Source organism: Giraffa tippelskirchi, chromosome 2, assembly GCF_054371585.1.
Source record: "Giraffa tippelskirchi isolate mGirTip1 chromosome 2, T2T-mGirTip1v1.2.pri, whole genome shotgun sequence".
In the NCBI taxonomy this organism is placed as follows: domain Eukaryota; kingdom Metazoa; phylum Chordata; class Mammalia; order Artiodactyla; family Giraffidae; genus Giraffa; species Giraffa tippelskirchi.
This window is the reverse complement of record NC_137276.1, coordinates 95,796,448-95,811,099: the sequence shown is the minus strand read 5'-3', so window position 1 is coordinate 95,811,099 and position 14,652 is coordinate 95,796,448. Positions and strand designations below refer to the sequence as shown.

Here is a 14,652-nt window from a genome sequence, read left to right as displayed (position 1 = left end):
CCATGGCACATGCACACACGCTTACTCTGTCCATCCCAGAAAATCTTGGTGGTGGTGGTGGTGATGGTGGGACTGGAGTGGGGGCTGGATACTAAGCTCAGTAGACATTCTGAGACTGAGGCTCTTGTGGGGAGGGGTTTAGCACCCTCAGAATCATGTCATACGAAGGTTAGGCCACAGAATTGTCACTTCACAGGGACCTCCCCCTGTCCGCCACGAGGGATGTGGCAGGACTCACCTGGCAGGCCTAGAGCCTGGGGCTGTGAATACAGGACCTGGCCCGAGGGGCCTCCCTGCTGGGGACAGGAAGCCTTGGGTGGGGCCCAGGGAGGTGTGGGGGTACCCCCACTCTGTAGTTGCCCCTGAAAATGGCAGGGTGCCCTTGTTGGCCTTTCAAATGGGCAACAGTTACCTTTGGGTCAGCACCGTCATAATATATTGTTAAGTGAAAAAAAGCAGGCTAAGTAAAAGCACTGTGACCTCAGTTTCTGTGAAAACTACAGACACTTGTTTCTAGAAGAGCCTGGAAATCAACCTGGTAATGACAGTTATTACCAGGCAGTGTTCTCTGATAAAATATTTTTCCTTTAGTTTAGCTGTATTTTCTAATTTCTGCAGAGACTATGATTACTTGTATCATTAAAATAAGGGGGATGGAATTTGCAAGAAGCCAACTCAGGTGTCACCCTGGGGGAGGCCCAGGTTGGGGTTCTATGCTTCCATCAGGAAGGTGAGGGTGGAGGGTCACTGCAGAACGGCCCTTCCATGTCTCCCACCCAGGAGCTGGCGGCCAGGGTCGGATCAGTGTCAGGTTGTCTGAGGCGGGTGGGCACCATTGGGCTGGTTCCTCTCCTGGAGGCTGTCTGAAGAGGGTGGGCTCTGGGTCTCCAGGGTGGGTCTCAGCAAAGCTCCTGTGCTTGGGAGTGGGAGCCTGCCTGGTGCTGAGAGGACGGCAGGTCTCAAGTCTAACTTCCTCTTCGGCCTTCTGTTCCCTAGATCCACTTCCCAGACGTGGAACGGGTTGAATGGGCCAACAAGGTAAGGCCGGGGTGGGGCCTGGGGGCGCTGGCCTCACTCCAGGCCTTGTCCTCCCCCTGGGCCTGGCATGGACCCTGGATGGATCAGGGGTGTTGGGGGAGCTTATGTGAACAAGGCAGGCCTGCAGTCCTGGTGGAAGCCTTGTCTGAGAGCCAAAGATGGCCCTTAGTCCCTAGGGTGGTAGCCTTCCACTTTTCCCACCCTCAGGGTTCTTCTCGTCACCAGACAATGACTTTCTTTTCCTAAAAAAAGTTTTTTTTTTTAATTGTGAAATTTTTGTCTTTTAATTGCAAAATTAATGCATGGCCACAGCAGAAAAGTTAGAAGGTACAGAGGGAAATGCAGGCCTCCAATCCCACCAGGCTGAGACCAGCGTGTCCTGGGGAGAGGAAGGCTGTGATTAGGGATTTGACAGCAGCTGCTGGGCTTCGCCTCGTCCCCAGCCACGATCTGGCAGCACTGGCTATGAAACCAGGGCAGGTCCCCTGATGTCTCAGAGCTGCTTCCCGCCTTTGTGCAATGGGAATAATTATGGTCCCTGCCTCATGGGGTTGTTGTGAGGATTAATGAGGTAATTAAAGTATCACAATGCCTGGCTCATTGAGGCCTCTGAGAGAGATGGGCATTAAGCCCTGAAACTCACCTCCTTCGGTCTCCTCTGATTAGGGTTTGAAAAGAGGGAGCTGCATCTTTAAATTAAAGCGCAAGGGACTTCCCTGGTGATCCAGGGGTTAAGACTTTGCCTTCCAATGCATGGGGGGCAGGTTTTGATCCCTGGCTAGAGCTAAGACCCCACATGCCTTGTGGCCAAAAGAACAAAAGGTAAGATAGAAGCAATATTGTAACAAATTCAGTAAAAGACAAAATGGTCCGCGCACACACACACAAGACTAAAATAAAGGCAGGCCCACGTCCCAGAGATGAAGAGGGAGTAAGCTTGTCCCAAAAAGAACACATGGGCTGTTGCTCCTTCACCCCATACCTCCAATGCCATCTGTATCCCTCTCTGTTACCCATCTCCTGCCACCAGGTCCCCTCTCTCTGCCACCCTCTCTCCCCAGGTCCCACACTTGGTTCCCAGCGCCATGAGTCATCCTGCTGCAGAATTCAGTTATAGGCAGCCTTTTCTGATTCTTAGGAAAAAAATCAAATCCATAGGAAACAATTTAAATTTATCTTCTATGGTTTCTTTTCTTCTTCTTCTTAAACCTCTGGCACCTGCTCCTTCTTATTTACACCACAGTGTTGGTTTGGTTAGCATATGTTTTAGCACAGAACTAAAGGGCTTCATCATATTAATTCAGTGGATGACTGTTTCCTGGTGGGCTGCACAATGGCAGCAAATGTTGGGCTCTCACTGTGAGAGTGAGAATCATGGCCATAGTTATCCAACGTTTGATGAGCAGACAGATGGACAGGTAGGTTGGTGGGATGGGGCGGGCAGACAGGCTGATGGGTGCTGCGGTGTAAGGACCGCCCCTGGGCAGCTGTGGGTCTGGGACGGGGAGCACAGACCTGAGCACCTAGGGCATCTTCCTGTCCTCGCAGATCATCTCCCAGATCTGGCCCTACCTCAGCATGATCATGGAAAACAAGTTCCGGGAGAAACTGGAGCCCAAGATCCGGGAGAAGAGTGTGCACCTGAGGACCTTCGCCTTCACCAAGCTCTACTTTGGACAGAAGGTCGGTGCTGTCTCGGGAGGGGCATCAGGCTCTCCCCCGCCCCCGCGGGGGGTCACGCCTGACTCACAGGGTGCCCAGCCGCCACCTGCACTTCACAGTCTCTTGGCCTCAGGATAAACCCCTCAGCCCCTGGTCCCCCCACCACTGTCTCTGCGGGTTCTAGGGAAGCCTGGCTCAGAGACAGAAGTGGGAGGAAATTCCGTTCTTCTAAAGCACAATTTTGAAAACACGCCATGTGGTGGAAGCCAACCCGCACAAAAATCTACCAGTCATGCTTGCTAACGTCAGCATCAGCTGGGGAGAACTCACCTTCATGGAGTGGGATGGTCAGTGCTTCACAGCAGTGACTAAGTCTCTACTAACTGATGCTAGCAATCTGTGTTACAAATCCATGCTGGTTCTGTGACAGCACTCAGTGACCCAGGATAAAAGTGTGTGTATTGAACACACCTAATGTCCTGTCCCGATTCTAGGCTGTGTTTCCTGGTCCATCCTCCTGCCTCACTCTTCCTGCCCTATAGCTCCTCTCTGATGTCTTATTTCAATCATCAGAAATGCGTACCCCAGGCAGAGTCACCGTGAGGTCCATCACCCCATCAGCCAGAGGTGCTGGTCTCTGGTCTGCCCCAGAATAAGCAGGGGTCAGAGGGCAGGCTGGCCCGCTGAGAGCTGTCTTCCAGCCCCAGGGTGTGTGCCCAGCTAGCTGCCTGAGTTGGGGCAGGTCAGGATGTCCTGAGCCCGGGGTTTCTGATTCAGGCTCCGCCTGGACTGGCTTATCTCAGCATCTGTTGGCTATTTGTTCTTTCCCTGCTTCACTCATGTATGACTTACTGAGCCCAGCCACGTGCTCTGTAGTCAGAGATGCTGTGGCTGTGCCCCTGCCTTCAGGAAGGACTCTGTCCTTCCGTGGAGGCAGATGTATAAGCTGGTGGATGATAGATGCTGACCTGGCAGTGTATACGTGATGATGGAGGAACACTTGGATTCAGGAGTGGAGTGGCATGGGGGCTGTGGGAGTCAGGGAGGACTTGCCAGAGGGGTACACAGCAGGCAAAGAGTTAAGAAGCCTGCAGCCTGCTGTGTTTATAGCAGAGCCTGCCTGGCCAGGCTGCCCATCGGGTGGTGATGCCTGTGGGACCATGTGCTGCTGGAAAGTGGTCCCTTGCTGGCAGCAGAAGCAGGCCTAGTGATGTCAGCGAGGTAGCAGTGAGAAGTCCTGAAGTGAGATATTTCCCTGCCCAGGAATTGCACCTGGGTAGCCTGGATGAAAGCCACACCATCAGGGGATAGAGGCTTGTTGTTGTTCAGTCGCCAAGACGTGACTGACTCTGTGACCTCCTGGACTGCAGTATACCAGGCTTCCCTGTCCTTCAGTATCTCCCGGAGTTTGCTCAAACTCATGTCCATTGAGTCAGTGATGCTATCTAACAATCTCATCCTCTGCTGCCACACCCTTCTCCTTTTGCCTTCAATCTTTCCCAGCATCAGGGTCTTTTCCAGTGAGTCGTCTCTTCACATCAGGTGGCCAGACTATTGGAGTTTCAGCTTCAGAATCCTTCCTTCCAATGAATATTCAGGACTGGTTCCCTTTAGGATTGACTGGCTTGATCTCTTTGCAGTCCAAGGGGACTCTCAAGAGTCTTCTCCAGCACCACAATTTGAAAGCATCATTTCTTCAGCACTCAGCTTTCTTTATGGTCCAGCTCTCACATCCATACATGACTACTGAAAAAAACCATAGCTTTGACTAGACAGACCTTTGTTGGCAAAGTAATGTCTCTGCTTTTTAATATGCTGTCTAGGCTTGTCATAGTTTTTCTTCCTAGGAGTAAGCATCTTTTAATTTTGTGGCTGCAGTCAGTGCAGTGATTTTGGAGCCCGAGAAAATAAAATCTGTCACTATTTCTACTTTTTCCCCTTCTATTTGCTATGAAGTGATGGGACTCGATGCCATGATCTTCGGTTTTTGAATCTTGAGTTTTAAACCAGCTTTTTCACTCTCCTCTTTCACCCTCATCAAGAGGCTCTTTAGTTTCTCTTCACTTTCTTCCATTAGAGTGGTATCTGCATATCTGAGGTTGCTGAAATTTCTGGTATTGCTCCCTGGCATTTTACCCCCACTGAAAGCAAAAGTGTTTCAAGGAGGCAAAAACTTTAAAAACAGATACAAAGTTTATTATCAGAGACACAAAGCTTATTATCATAACATGTGTGAGAGCACACAGAAATAGTTTAAGACAGAAACAATGCAGAAATACACACCCAGAGAGAAAGGGTGTGGGCATCATCCATAATGAGGAGGAGTGCAGGAAAGAGGTGGTTAAATCATTATATAGGGCAGTCCTTCCCGGTCTTTGTTTACCTTTGGCCAATTATCTGGTTTCTTTCCCCACATCTGACCTGTTCTAGAACCCTCCCAAATGTGCATGCACAACTTTTTGCTAAGAATGGATTCCGCCGCAGAGGCCGGTGGGTGCATGTCACACATTATGGGGTGGCTCCCCCTCCCTTTTTGACCCCCAAGGATCCTTCCTGCGCATGTGCAGACAGACGAGGAAGTTTTCCTTGACCTCAGGAGCAGTCATCTTATCTCTTTACTGCAGAGTCAACTCTTGGCACTAACTGTCCTTGGAGTGTCTAGGGGAAACAGAGCTTCAGTTTTACTCCTCTTGACAAACACCAGCTGTCCTGCCCTGGGGCCCCTCTGCCTCCTACCTCACTAGGGGTGGCTGGTCCTGAAGGGTGATTTTCACCCTCTCATGAGCACCTGGCGGGGGGCCCTGCAGACTGACTGGATGCCCTGGCCCGGCAGGGGAAATGCCTGGTCCTGGCATTCAAAGTCTTTTGTGTCCTGGCTCCTCCCACCCCTCCTAACTCTCCCATCCCTCTCCCCTCCCCACCTCTCCACTGGGGGGCATCACAGAGGACTCTGCCTGAGACCTTCCCGTGCTTGGCCAGGCCCAGTGCACCCACTCCACCTACTCCCTTCATGCCAAAGAGTGTTTCCTGCTTCCTTTGATTCCTGTGTCCATGTCCAACCCTGCTCACTGCTGTTATGACCTTGGGCCAGTGATTTAACCTCTCTGAGTTCCACTTTCCTCATCTGTAAGAGGAAAGGACCCATTTCTGAGGGCGGTTGTGAAGCGTGATTAACAGGCCTGGCATCAGGGCCACTGTGCGTGGCCAGGTGAGTAGTGCTCCGCATGGGGCACCTGACCAGCCTGGCATCCCACACCTCACATGAGCCCTGGGCTGGGACCGCCCTGCCTGACACGGAGCAGACTATAAGCAGTGGCTACCCCTCCTCTCTGTGGTGGAGCCTTCAACTGGGCGGCCTGCTCCAGGGCCAGTCTCCACAAATGGGGCTCTTGGGGCTGGTGGGGCTTTCACAGGTGCCTGCAGGCCAGCCCCCAGCCCGGGAGCAGACTCCAGGCTGGGGCAAGTCAGTGACAGGCCCTTCCTCCCTGCCAGGCTTCTGCTGGCTTTTCTGGGTCTTTACATCTAGCCAAATGCTGTGCCATCTGAAGCCTCTACAGTTTGGGGGACCCTCTTAAAGAAAAGGAATGTTAAACTTAAAAAGTAAAACCAAGACAAAAATAAATGTTAAATATGAGAATGTATAAGGAAATAAATTATAACAAGTTATACTTTTTAAAAAGCTGACATATCATACATACCACACTCTGAAAAAATGTACATAATAATTTTAATGAACTGCTCATCATATCCCTGTAATACGTTTTTCCTGCATTGTTGGCTCTGTATTCTTTGATAACCTTTTCATGTGACAACGCATTTGTAAGTATCATTTTGCATGGAGAGAGTAGAAGGATAATAGTGTGGTTGATTGAACTGTTTCTGTATTATGAAAATTTTGTTTGTTTGGAGAGGGAGGTATCAGGATGCCACAGATGGGCAGGGTCTACAGGGTGGGTTTCTGTTTGTGCTCACCCCTGGAGTGCAGTGGTCACGTGGGTTGTTGTGGTTGAAACCCATGGGCAGGGCTGGCAACCCCTTGCTGCCCCCCCATGCAAGGCCCCTGCTGACCAGGCCACTCCCTGCCACCACCACCCCCACCCTGGCATCTCTTCCAGTGCCCCAGGGTCAATGGCGTAAAGGTGCACACAGACCAGCGCAACCGCAGACAGGTGGTCCTGGACTTGCAGATCTGGTGAGCCCTTGTGCCCCCGGGGGCCCGGTGTGGGGGATGGGGGAGCACTGTGGGAACAGCCAGGTTGAAGATGGAGTCGCAGATAAACACTCATGTGGAGTGTGAAAGCCTCTCATGGCACATATGCCACTTCATCCAGCTAGGCTGGAGCATAGGGTCCCTACTGGAATGGGGAGGATGGTACCAAGGGAGCCACTAGGCCTGGCTCCTCCCACAGACCAGGCACCACGTGTGCTTTGGGTACCAAGGCCCAGGCAGCAGAGCTTTCTTGGAGGCCAGAGCCCAGTCACCTGGAAGGTCAGATCAGTTGTCTCACAGAGGATGTAGCAAGAGAGAGCAAGTGTGACAGGAAAATGTGGGGACTTGTGGTGTGGCCCAGGGAGCTCAGAGCACAGGCTGTGAGAAGCCAGCGGGAGAACTGGGCTCTGTGGCACCTCAGAAAAACTAAAGGATTCAAAGACATGTGAGTGACTTGTTTAGTGGATCAGGCAAGGATATCTATTTTGAATGAAGCTGATAATAGGCTTGAGTCAGAGAGAATGGAGGTTCAATCCAGGAAGTCTTCCTGGAGGTGATGGGCTTTAAAATGTGCTTAAAGGACCAAGGATCAACTCCCAAGGTTCCACACTGTTGCCAGTTCCTTTCCAGTGCCATATATATCCTGTCCTTAGCCCAGAGGCTGGTGCTGAGAACACACTGGGAAGACAGGAAGCAACTGGGAATATCCATCCCCATGTGAGGGCTGGTCTCAAGAGTATTAAGATACTGTTAGCAGTTGTGCCCTTGTGGCCCCAAGACTGCCACAGGATGCTTGTGTGAATAGTTGGGGCACTGGTCAAAGTCACCTAGTGCACCCACCAAGCTCTCCAGTCAGCTCAGGGAGCCCCTGGGATCCCTGGGCTCACCCCACTCTTCAGGGGACACTCAGCATTTCTGTGATGTCTGGCTCCTCAGCCTGCACCCTGCAGATACTGGATAGCTGCCCTCTCCCTCTGCTTCTCCTTCAGTCCTTGATTACCTTCAACGGCACCCATTCTGGGCTCCCTTTGACTGTCGCTTGGCAGGAGCGCCAGCTGGACTCAGTCTTCTGAGATCTTACTACTGGCCCACCTTGTTACCCCCAGCAACAACCCGCATAAATGGCTGGAGGGAGGCAGCAGGGCTTCTCTGAGGTCTTGGGGCAGAGACCTGGGCAGAGATGGGGTGGAAGCACAGTAGGGTGTGCACCCCAGACGCCCTCTTTGGCATCCATGGGGTGTCATGGGATGAGGTAGTGCCCAGAGTTGCTGCCCTTGAGGGCAGAGGTGGGGATCCACATGAGACCTGGGTGTGGCGTCCCTGGGCACTGTCTCTAGGAGTCTGGGTAATGTCTTCACAGAGCTGAGAGAGGCCGAGGCTGACAGGGAGTCCACATCCAGGTGATGCAGGGCTCAGGCTTGTGCTGGGCTGCTCTGGGCAGGTTTCTTGACCTCTCTGAGTCGTGGACCTACCCCTCCCCTGCACTTTCCTCCTCCCTCCCCACTTCCAGCTACATCGGGGACTGTGAGATCAGCGTGGAGCTGCAGAAGATACAGGCTGGTGTGAATGGGATCCAGGTGGGTGGAGGCTGGTGTGACTACCTCCAGGGTTGCTAAGGGCACGGGGAGCGGGCTGACACTGGAGGAGGCTGCAGAGGGGGCGATGACACCAGGCACAGAGGCTGGTACCAATCAAGGGACTCCAGGCCCGAGATCACCGACCAGGAATTGGTGGCTGGGCTTCATTACCCCGCTGCTCAGGACTGCCCCATCCTGCCGCTGTTGGTGGAATCCCCCTGCCAAAGAGGCTTCGATGACCCCATGAAGTGAGAGGCTCTTTACGGATGCTGAGCGGGTGCTGAGAAACCCAGGTAGATGGAGGAGGCAGAGCTTATGGCAGGAGTGGAGGAGCTGAGCTGGAGAGCATGTCTGGGCCCCAGCTGTGGGCGAGGCTGAAGGCCCCCAGACAGCACAGCAGTGGAGGGCAGCCGGCACCCTTGGTGGCCAGCAAAAGGGTGGCTGCTGCATGCAGGCTTCTCTTCCCTGAGTGCGGTCCCTGCAGTGGTGGCAGGTGGCCCTGACATTTGGGGGTGGCCTGGGCACGAATGAGCCAGCAGCGGCTTCGCTCAGTGCAACAGGTATGAGGAGAAGGGCAGCTGAGGTCCCTCCTTGCCGTCCAGCTGCAGGGCACGCTGCGGATCATCCTGGAGCCCCTACTGGTGGACAAGCCCTTTGTGGGAGCCGTGACTATGTTCTTCCTTCAAAAGCCAGTGAGTCCCCAGGACGAGGCAGGCCTGCCACTCCCTGTGAACCGGTGCTCACCCCCGCGGCCCAGGCACTGGGTTTGAGTCCAAGAACAGATGTGCCGAAGCCCACCTAGACCCATCATCTCATATGCCCCCTGGGAGGCCTGAGGAGCTCCACCCTGCTGTCCCCAAGACCAGGAAGAAGGCCGGCTAGATGAGAAGTGGCCAGCCGAACACAGCTGCCTAGGGTGGAGTGGAGGCTCTCTGATGCCAGGCTGGCCTGGTCGTGCGCTTGGGCCGCTTCTGTGGTCCCAGCAGGAAGCAGCCCACCTGACAGCCCTGGTCCTGAGCAGGATGGGATGTGCCTCACCCACCCAGCACCCTGCAGAGGGCGCCCCTACCCCCACAGGCTGAATTCCCCATGGGGGTGGGCGTGAGGGTGCTCAGCCTGGGCTCCTGGCTCCTTCCAGCCTAACTGCCCCCTTCTGCCCCTGCAGCACCTGCAGATCAACTGGACAGGCCTGACCAACCTGCTGGATGTGCCAGGAATCAAGTAAGGGCCTGTGCGGACCGCTAGGCAGAGCCGAGGTGGGCCCCACCCCCGGGCTGTGTGGTCAGTGACAGGAGCTGCCCCACAGCTGAACCCTCCCTGCTCTCTGCACCAGGAGACGCGTGGGACCTGCCCCTCCAGAGGGTCAGGGTTGGTGTGTTTGGAGTGACACCATGAGATGAGATGTCCCAGAGGAGGCCACGTGGGCTGATGGGGCGGAGTGCAGGCTCTGGGAGCAGGCCAGGCTCCTGGCCCCCCATTAGTCACTGTGCACCTTTGGACAAGTTCCTTCACCTCTCTGGGCTCTTTGTCAGTAAATGGGAGCCTAGTTCCTCTGTCTTGAGTTCCTTGGGAGAACACTCAGGTATGTGTGGTACTAGCACAGTAGGTGTGGACACACACAAGTGTCCTCCTTGTTCTTATTCACTCCTCCCTGACCCATGTGTGTGTGAGAAGCCCACATGGCTCCTGCCCATGGTGACGGCATCACAGACACCAGTGTGGGAGGGGGCAGGCGGCTGTCATAGCAGAAGCCAGCAAGGAGGAGCTGGTCTGAGCAGCCTACCTTCCTGGGGCCCAAGAGGAGCAGAGAAGGGCTCTAGCCCTGGGTGGACACACCTTCCATGAGGGAGGGACAGTGGATGAGCCAGGGTGCCCCCTAGCTGGCTCGCCTGCTGGGAGGACCACTTGCTCACTCACTGGGGCCATTCCCACTGATTTCTGCCCCCTGGGCACAGAGAATCCAGTCATGCATTCTTTTGTTCAGAAGATACTTCTTGAGCACCTACTGTGTGCCAGCCCTATTGTAGGCACTGCCCTGTCTCCTTGTACTGGCAAGATGGAGTCAGGCAATAAAGAGAATTTCAAGGTGATGTCAGGGAGTAGAAGAGCTACAGTCGTGAACATGTACCTGGCATTTCCTGGACGTGGGGTACTGTTCTCAGTACTTCACATGTATTTACTCATCCTTATAACAGAAGGTAGAGATGAGGAAACTGAGATCCTCATTTTAGAGATGAGGAAACTGAGGTCAAGATCAGTGACTTTCCAAGGTCACACAGCTTGTGGTTGGTGGAGCCGAGATTCTAACCCAGCATCCAGGTCCTTGCTTTTGGTTACCATGATGTGATGCTTCAGAGAGGAACAGAGCAGGATCGGGGGGGGGGGGGCTGTCAAAATGTACACCCCACATCCTCCCCTGATCCCCCATCCAGACAGGTTGGGGTCAGGGCTGCTCTCTGCTGGGATGGACCCATCTGCCCCCAAGCTCTGCTCCTCATTCCAGGTCCAGGGAAGGGCAGAGGGGCAGGCAGCCTGGGGGATTTGCTGCCACCCTCTACAGCTGGTCATGCCCACTCTCCCCAGTGAGATGACAGACAGCCTGCTGGAGGACCTCATCGCCGCCCACCTGGTGCTGCCCAACCGTGTGACTGTGCCCGTGAAGAAGGGGCTGGACGTAACCAACCTGCGCTTCCCTCTGCCCTGTGTGAGTACTCACACTGGCTACAGAGTGCCGGGCCCAGAGCTGAAGGACAGACGGGCCAGGCAGAAGGGTATATCCTCAGCTGGTAATGCTTATTTCTGCCCTGTGAGGGCCTGGCGTCCCATTTTATGGGGCCAAGACTGAGACTCAGGAAGGTTGAATGACTTGCCCAAAGCTACCTGTCTTGGAAGGGAAAAGCCCAGGGAGCATTTCTTCCTGGACCTTGGTCCCCCGCAGGGCTTGTGCTGGGATCTGTGGGCAGCCTCATTCACCCCCAGAAAACTCCAGAGCCTGCCACCTTCCCTTCAGGGACAGGAGGCTCCCACTCCATCCTTTGGTGATGTGAAGGACCCTCGCATGTGCTGGGAAGAAGCCAGGACATGGGGCTTCCTTGGGTGCCCACCCTCCTTGCCCCTGCCCATCCTGGGCCCAGCTCAGGAGGCCCCTGGGGACAGCCACATGGCCTCCCTGCAGAAGGTGCCCTGGCTGTGGGGCAGGGAGTCAGGGCCTCAGGAGAAGGGGAGGTGCCTGTTTCTACCATCAGTGCCAGGTGGGAGGCATCAGCCCCCTCAGGTCACACAGGGGGATGCGTGGTCCTTACCCCACCTTGCAGGTTTAGCAGCCTCAGCATAACAACACAGCACCGTCGCCTACATCAAAACTACTGTAAACATTCTGTCCTTAGGGCACATCCCACTGGACATGTACATCAAGTTGCTACAATCTAAACTCACTTGGTTCCTCTCTGTGTTTGTGACAACTGGACGTGAATGTTTCCATTGATTTGTTTCCTTCCATTCCCTATTTCTAGAGGTTTTTTTGTTTTTGTTTTTCATCTTAACGCCCTTTTACAATCATGTGAAATATCTGCACTCTTCTAAAGTCCAATATGAAAAACTATTTTAAGGAGCTTGGCTTCTACTACCTAGTTCTTGCCTCCCCTATAAGTAAAGGTTTATCCTTCTTTCCATTGTTTGTTTTCTAATATGAGCATATACATGTGTATGGTTGTGTGTGCGTATCTGACTGCAGGCATAGTCTCCCTTTCTAGGATGGGTGGCAGCAGGCTACAGCTCTCTTCACCTTGCTGTATTCACACATGTGTCGTGAGGGTCACCCCATGACATTGTGATACACCGTACTCCACCATGAGAATGTACTGTATCTATTCAACCAGTCTCTACTGACGGATAGCTGAATTGTGTCTGGCCTTCTGTGATTTCAAACAGTGCTGTCATGAGGAGCCTTGTACATGTCTTTCATATTTTTGCCAGTAGGTCCTTAGGATAGATTTCTGGAAATGGCATTACTGAGTTAAAGGGCAAATGCATATGTTCAGTTCAGTTCAGTCCAGTCGCTCAGTTGTGTCAAACTCTTTGCGACCCCATGAACTGCATCACGCCAGGCCTCCCTGTCCATCACCAACTCCCAGAGTCCACCCAAACCCATGTCCATTGAGTCGGTGATGCCATCCAACCATCTCATCCTCTGTCGTCCCCTTCTCCTCCTGCCCTCAATCTTACCCAGCATCAGGGTCTTTTCAAATGAGTGAGCTCTCCACATCAGTTGGCCAAAGTATTGGAGTTTCAGCTTCAACATCAGTCCTTCCAATGAACACCCAGGACTGATCTCCTTTAGGATGGACTGGTTGGATCTCCTTGCAGTCCAAGGGACTCCCAAGAGTCTTTACCAACACCAAACTTCAAAAGCATCAATTCTTTGGTGCTCAGCTTTCTTTATAGTCCAACTCTCACATCCATACATGACTACTAGAAAAACCACAGCCTTGACTAGACAGACCTTTGTTGGCAAAGTAATGTCTCTGCTTTTTAATATGCTGTCTAGGCTGGTCACAACATTCATTCCAAGGAGCAAGAGTCTTTTAATTTCATGGCTGCAATCACCATCTGCAGTGATTTTGGAGCCCAGAAAAATAAAGTCAGCCACTGTTTCCACTGTTTCCCCATCTATTTCCCATGAAGTGATGGGACCAGATGCCATGATCTTCGTTTTCTGAATGTTGAGTTTTAAGCCAACTTTTTCACTCTCTTCTTTTACTTTCATCAAGAGGCTCTTTAGTTCTTCTTCACTTTCTGCCATAAGGGTGGTGTCATCTGCATATCTGAGGTTATTGATATTTCTCCCGGCAATCTTGATTCCAGCTTGTGCTTCATCCAGCCCCGAGTTTCTCATGATGTACTCTGCATATAAATTAAATAAGTAGGGTGACAATATACATCCTTGATGTATTCCTTTTGCTATTTGGAACCAGTCTGTTGTTCCATGTCCAGTTCTAACTGTTGCTTCCTGACCTGCATACAGATTTCTCAAGAGGCAGGTCAGGTGGTCTGGTATTTCCATCTTTTTAAGAATTTTCCACAGTTTATTGTGATCCACACAGTCAAAGGCTTTGGCATAGTCAATAAAGCAGAAATAGATTTTTTTTTGGAACTCTCTTGCTTTTTCGATGATCCAGCGGATGTTGGCAATTTGATCTCTGGTTCCTCTGCCTTTTCTAAAACCAGCTTGAACATCTGGAAGTTCACAGTTCACGTATTGCTGAAGCCTGGCTTGGAGAATTTTGAGCATTACTTTACTAGCGTGTGAGATGAATGCAATTGTGTGGTAGTTTGAGCATTCTTTGGCATTGCCTTTCTTTGGGATTAGAATGAAAACTGACCTTTTCCAGTCCTGTGACCACTGCTGAGTTTTCCAAGTTTGCTGACATATTGAGTGCAGCACTTTCACAGCATCATCTTTGAGGATTTGAAATAGCTCAAATGAATTCCACCTGATCTCACATTCCAGGATGTCTGGCACTAGGTGAGTGAGTGATCACACCTTCGTGATTATCAGTTCTTCTGTGTATTCTTGCCACCTCTTCTTAATATCTTCTGCTTCTGTTAGGTCCATACCATTTCTGTCCTTTATTGAGCCCATCTTTGTATGAAATATTCCCTTGGTATCTCTAATTTTCTTGAAGAGATCTCTAGTCTTTCCCATTCTATTGTTTTCCCCTATTTCTTTGCATTGATCGTTGAGGAAGGTTTTCTTATCTCTCCTTGCTATTGTTTGGAACTCTGCATTCAAATAGGTATATCTTTCCTTTTCTCCTTTGCCTTTCGCCTCTCTTCTTTTCACAGCTATTTGTAAGGCCTCCTCAGACAGCCATTTTGCTTTTTTGCATTTCTTTTTCTTGGGGACAGTCTTGCTTCCTGTCTCCTGTACAATGTCACGAACCTCCATCCATAGTTCATCAGGCACTCTGTCTATCAGATCTAGTCCCTTAAATCTATTTCTCACTTCCACTGTATAGTCATAAGGGATTTGATTTAGGTCATACCTGAATGGTCTAGTGGTTTTCCCCACTTTCTTCAATTTAAGTCTGAATTTGGCAATAAGGAGTTCATGATCTGAGCCACAGTCAGCTCCCGGTCTTGTTTTTGCTGACTGTATAGAGCTTC

General features: G+C 52.0%; 1 protein-coding gene across 12 annotated transcripts in view; it reads left to right on the top strand.

Annotated features, from left to right (window-relative positions):
- The window catches only part of ESYT3 (extended synaptotagmin 3), a 54,950-nt gene that overhangs the window by 20,390 nt on the left and 19,908 nt on the right, over positions 1 to 14,652 (top strand). For 7 of the 12 annotated variants that reach the window (XR_014077991.1, XR_014077989.1, XM_081574040.1 and 4 more), the window contains exons 2-8: positions 997 to 1,038; positions 2,587 to 2,721; positions 6,816 to 6,892; positions 8,421 to 8,487; positions 9,090 to 9,179; positions 9,653 to 9,708; positions 11,071 to 11,191. Coding sequence is in view for 9 of the 12 variants with exons in the window: in XM_081574040.1 (XP_081430166.1) it covers positions 997 to 1,038; positions 2,587 to 2,721; positions 6,816 to 6,892; positions 8,421 to 8,487; positions 9,090 to 9,179; positions 9,653 to 9,708; positions 11,071 to 11,191 (588 nt within the window). In the remaining 3 variants the exon portion in view is untranslated. The remainder of the gene's footprint in view (positions 1 to 996; positions 1,039 to 2,586; positions 2,722 to 6,815; positions 6,893 to 8,420; positions 8,488 to 9,089; positions 9,180 to 9,652; positions 9,709 to 11,070; positions 11,192 to 14,652) is intronic. The other 5 variants (XR_014077990.1, XM_081574039.1, XM_081574037.1 and 2 more) reach the window with 1 other exon arrangement.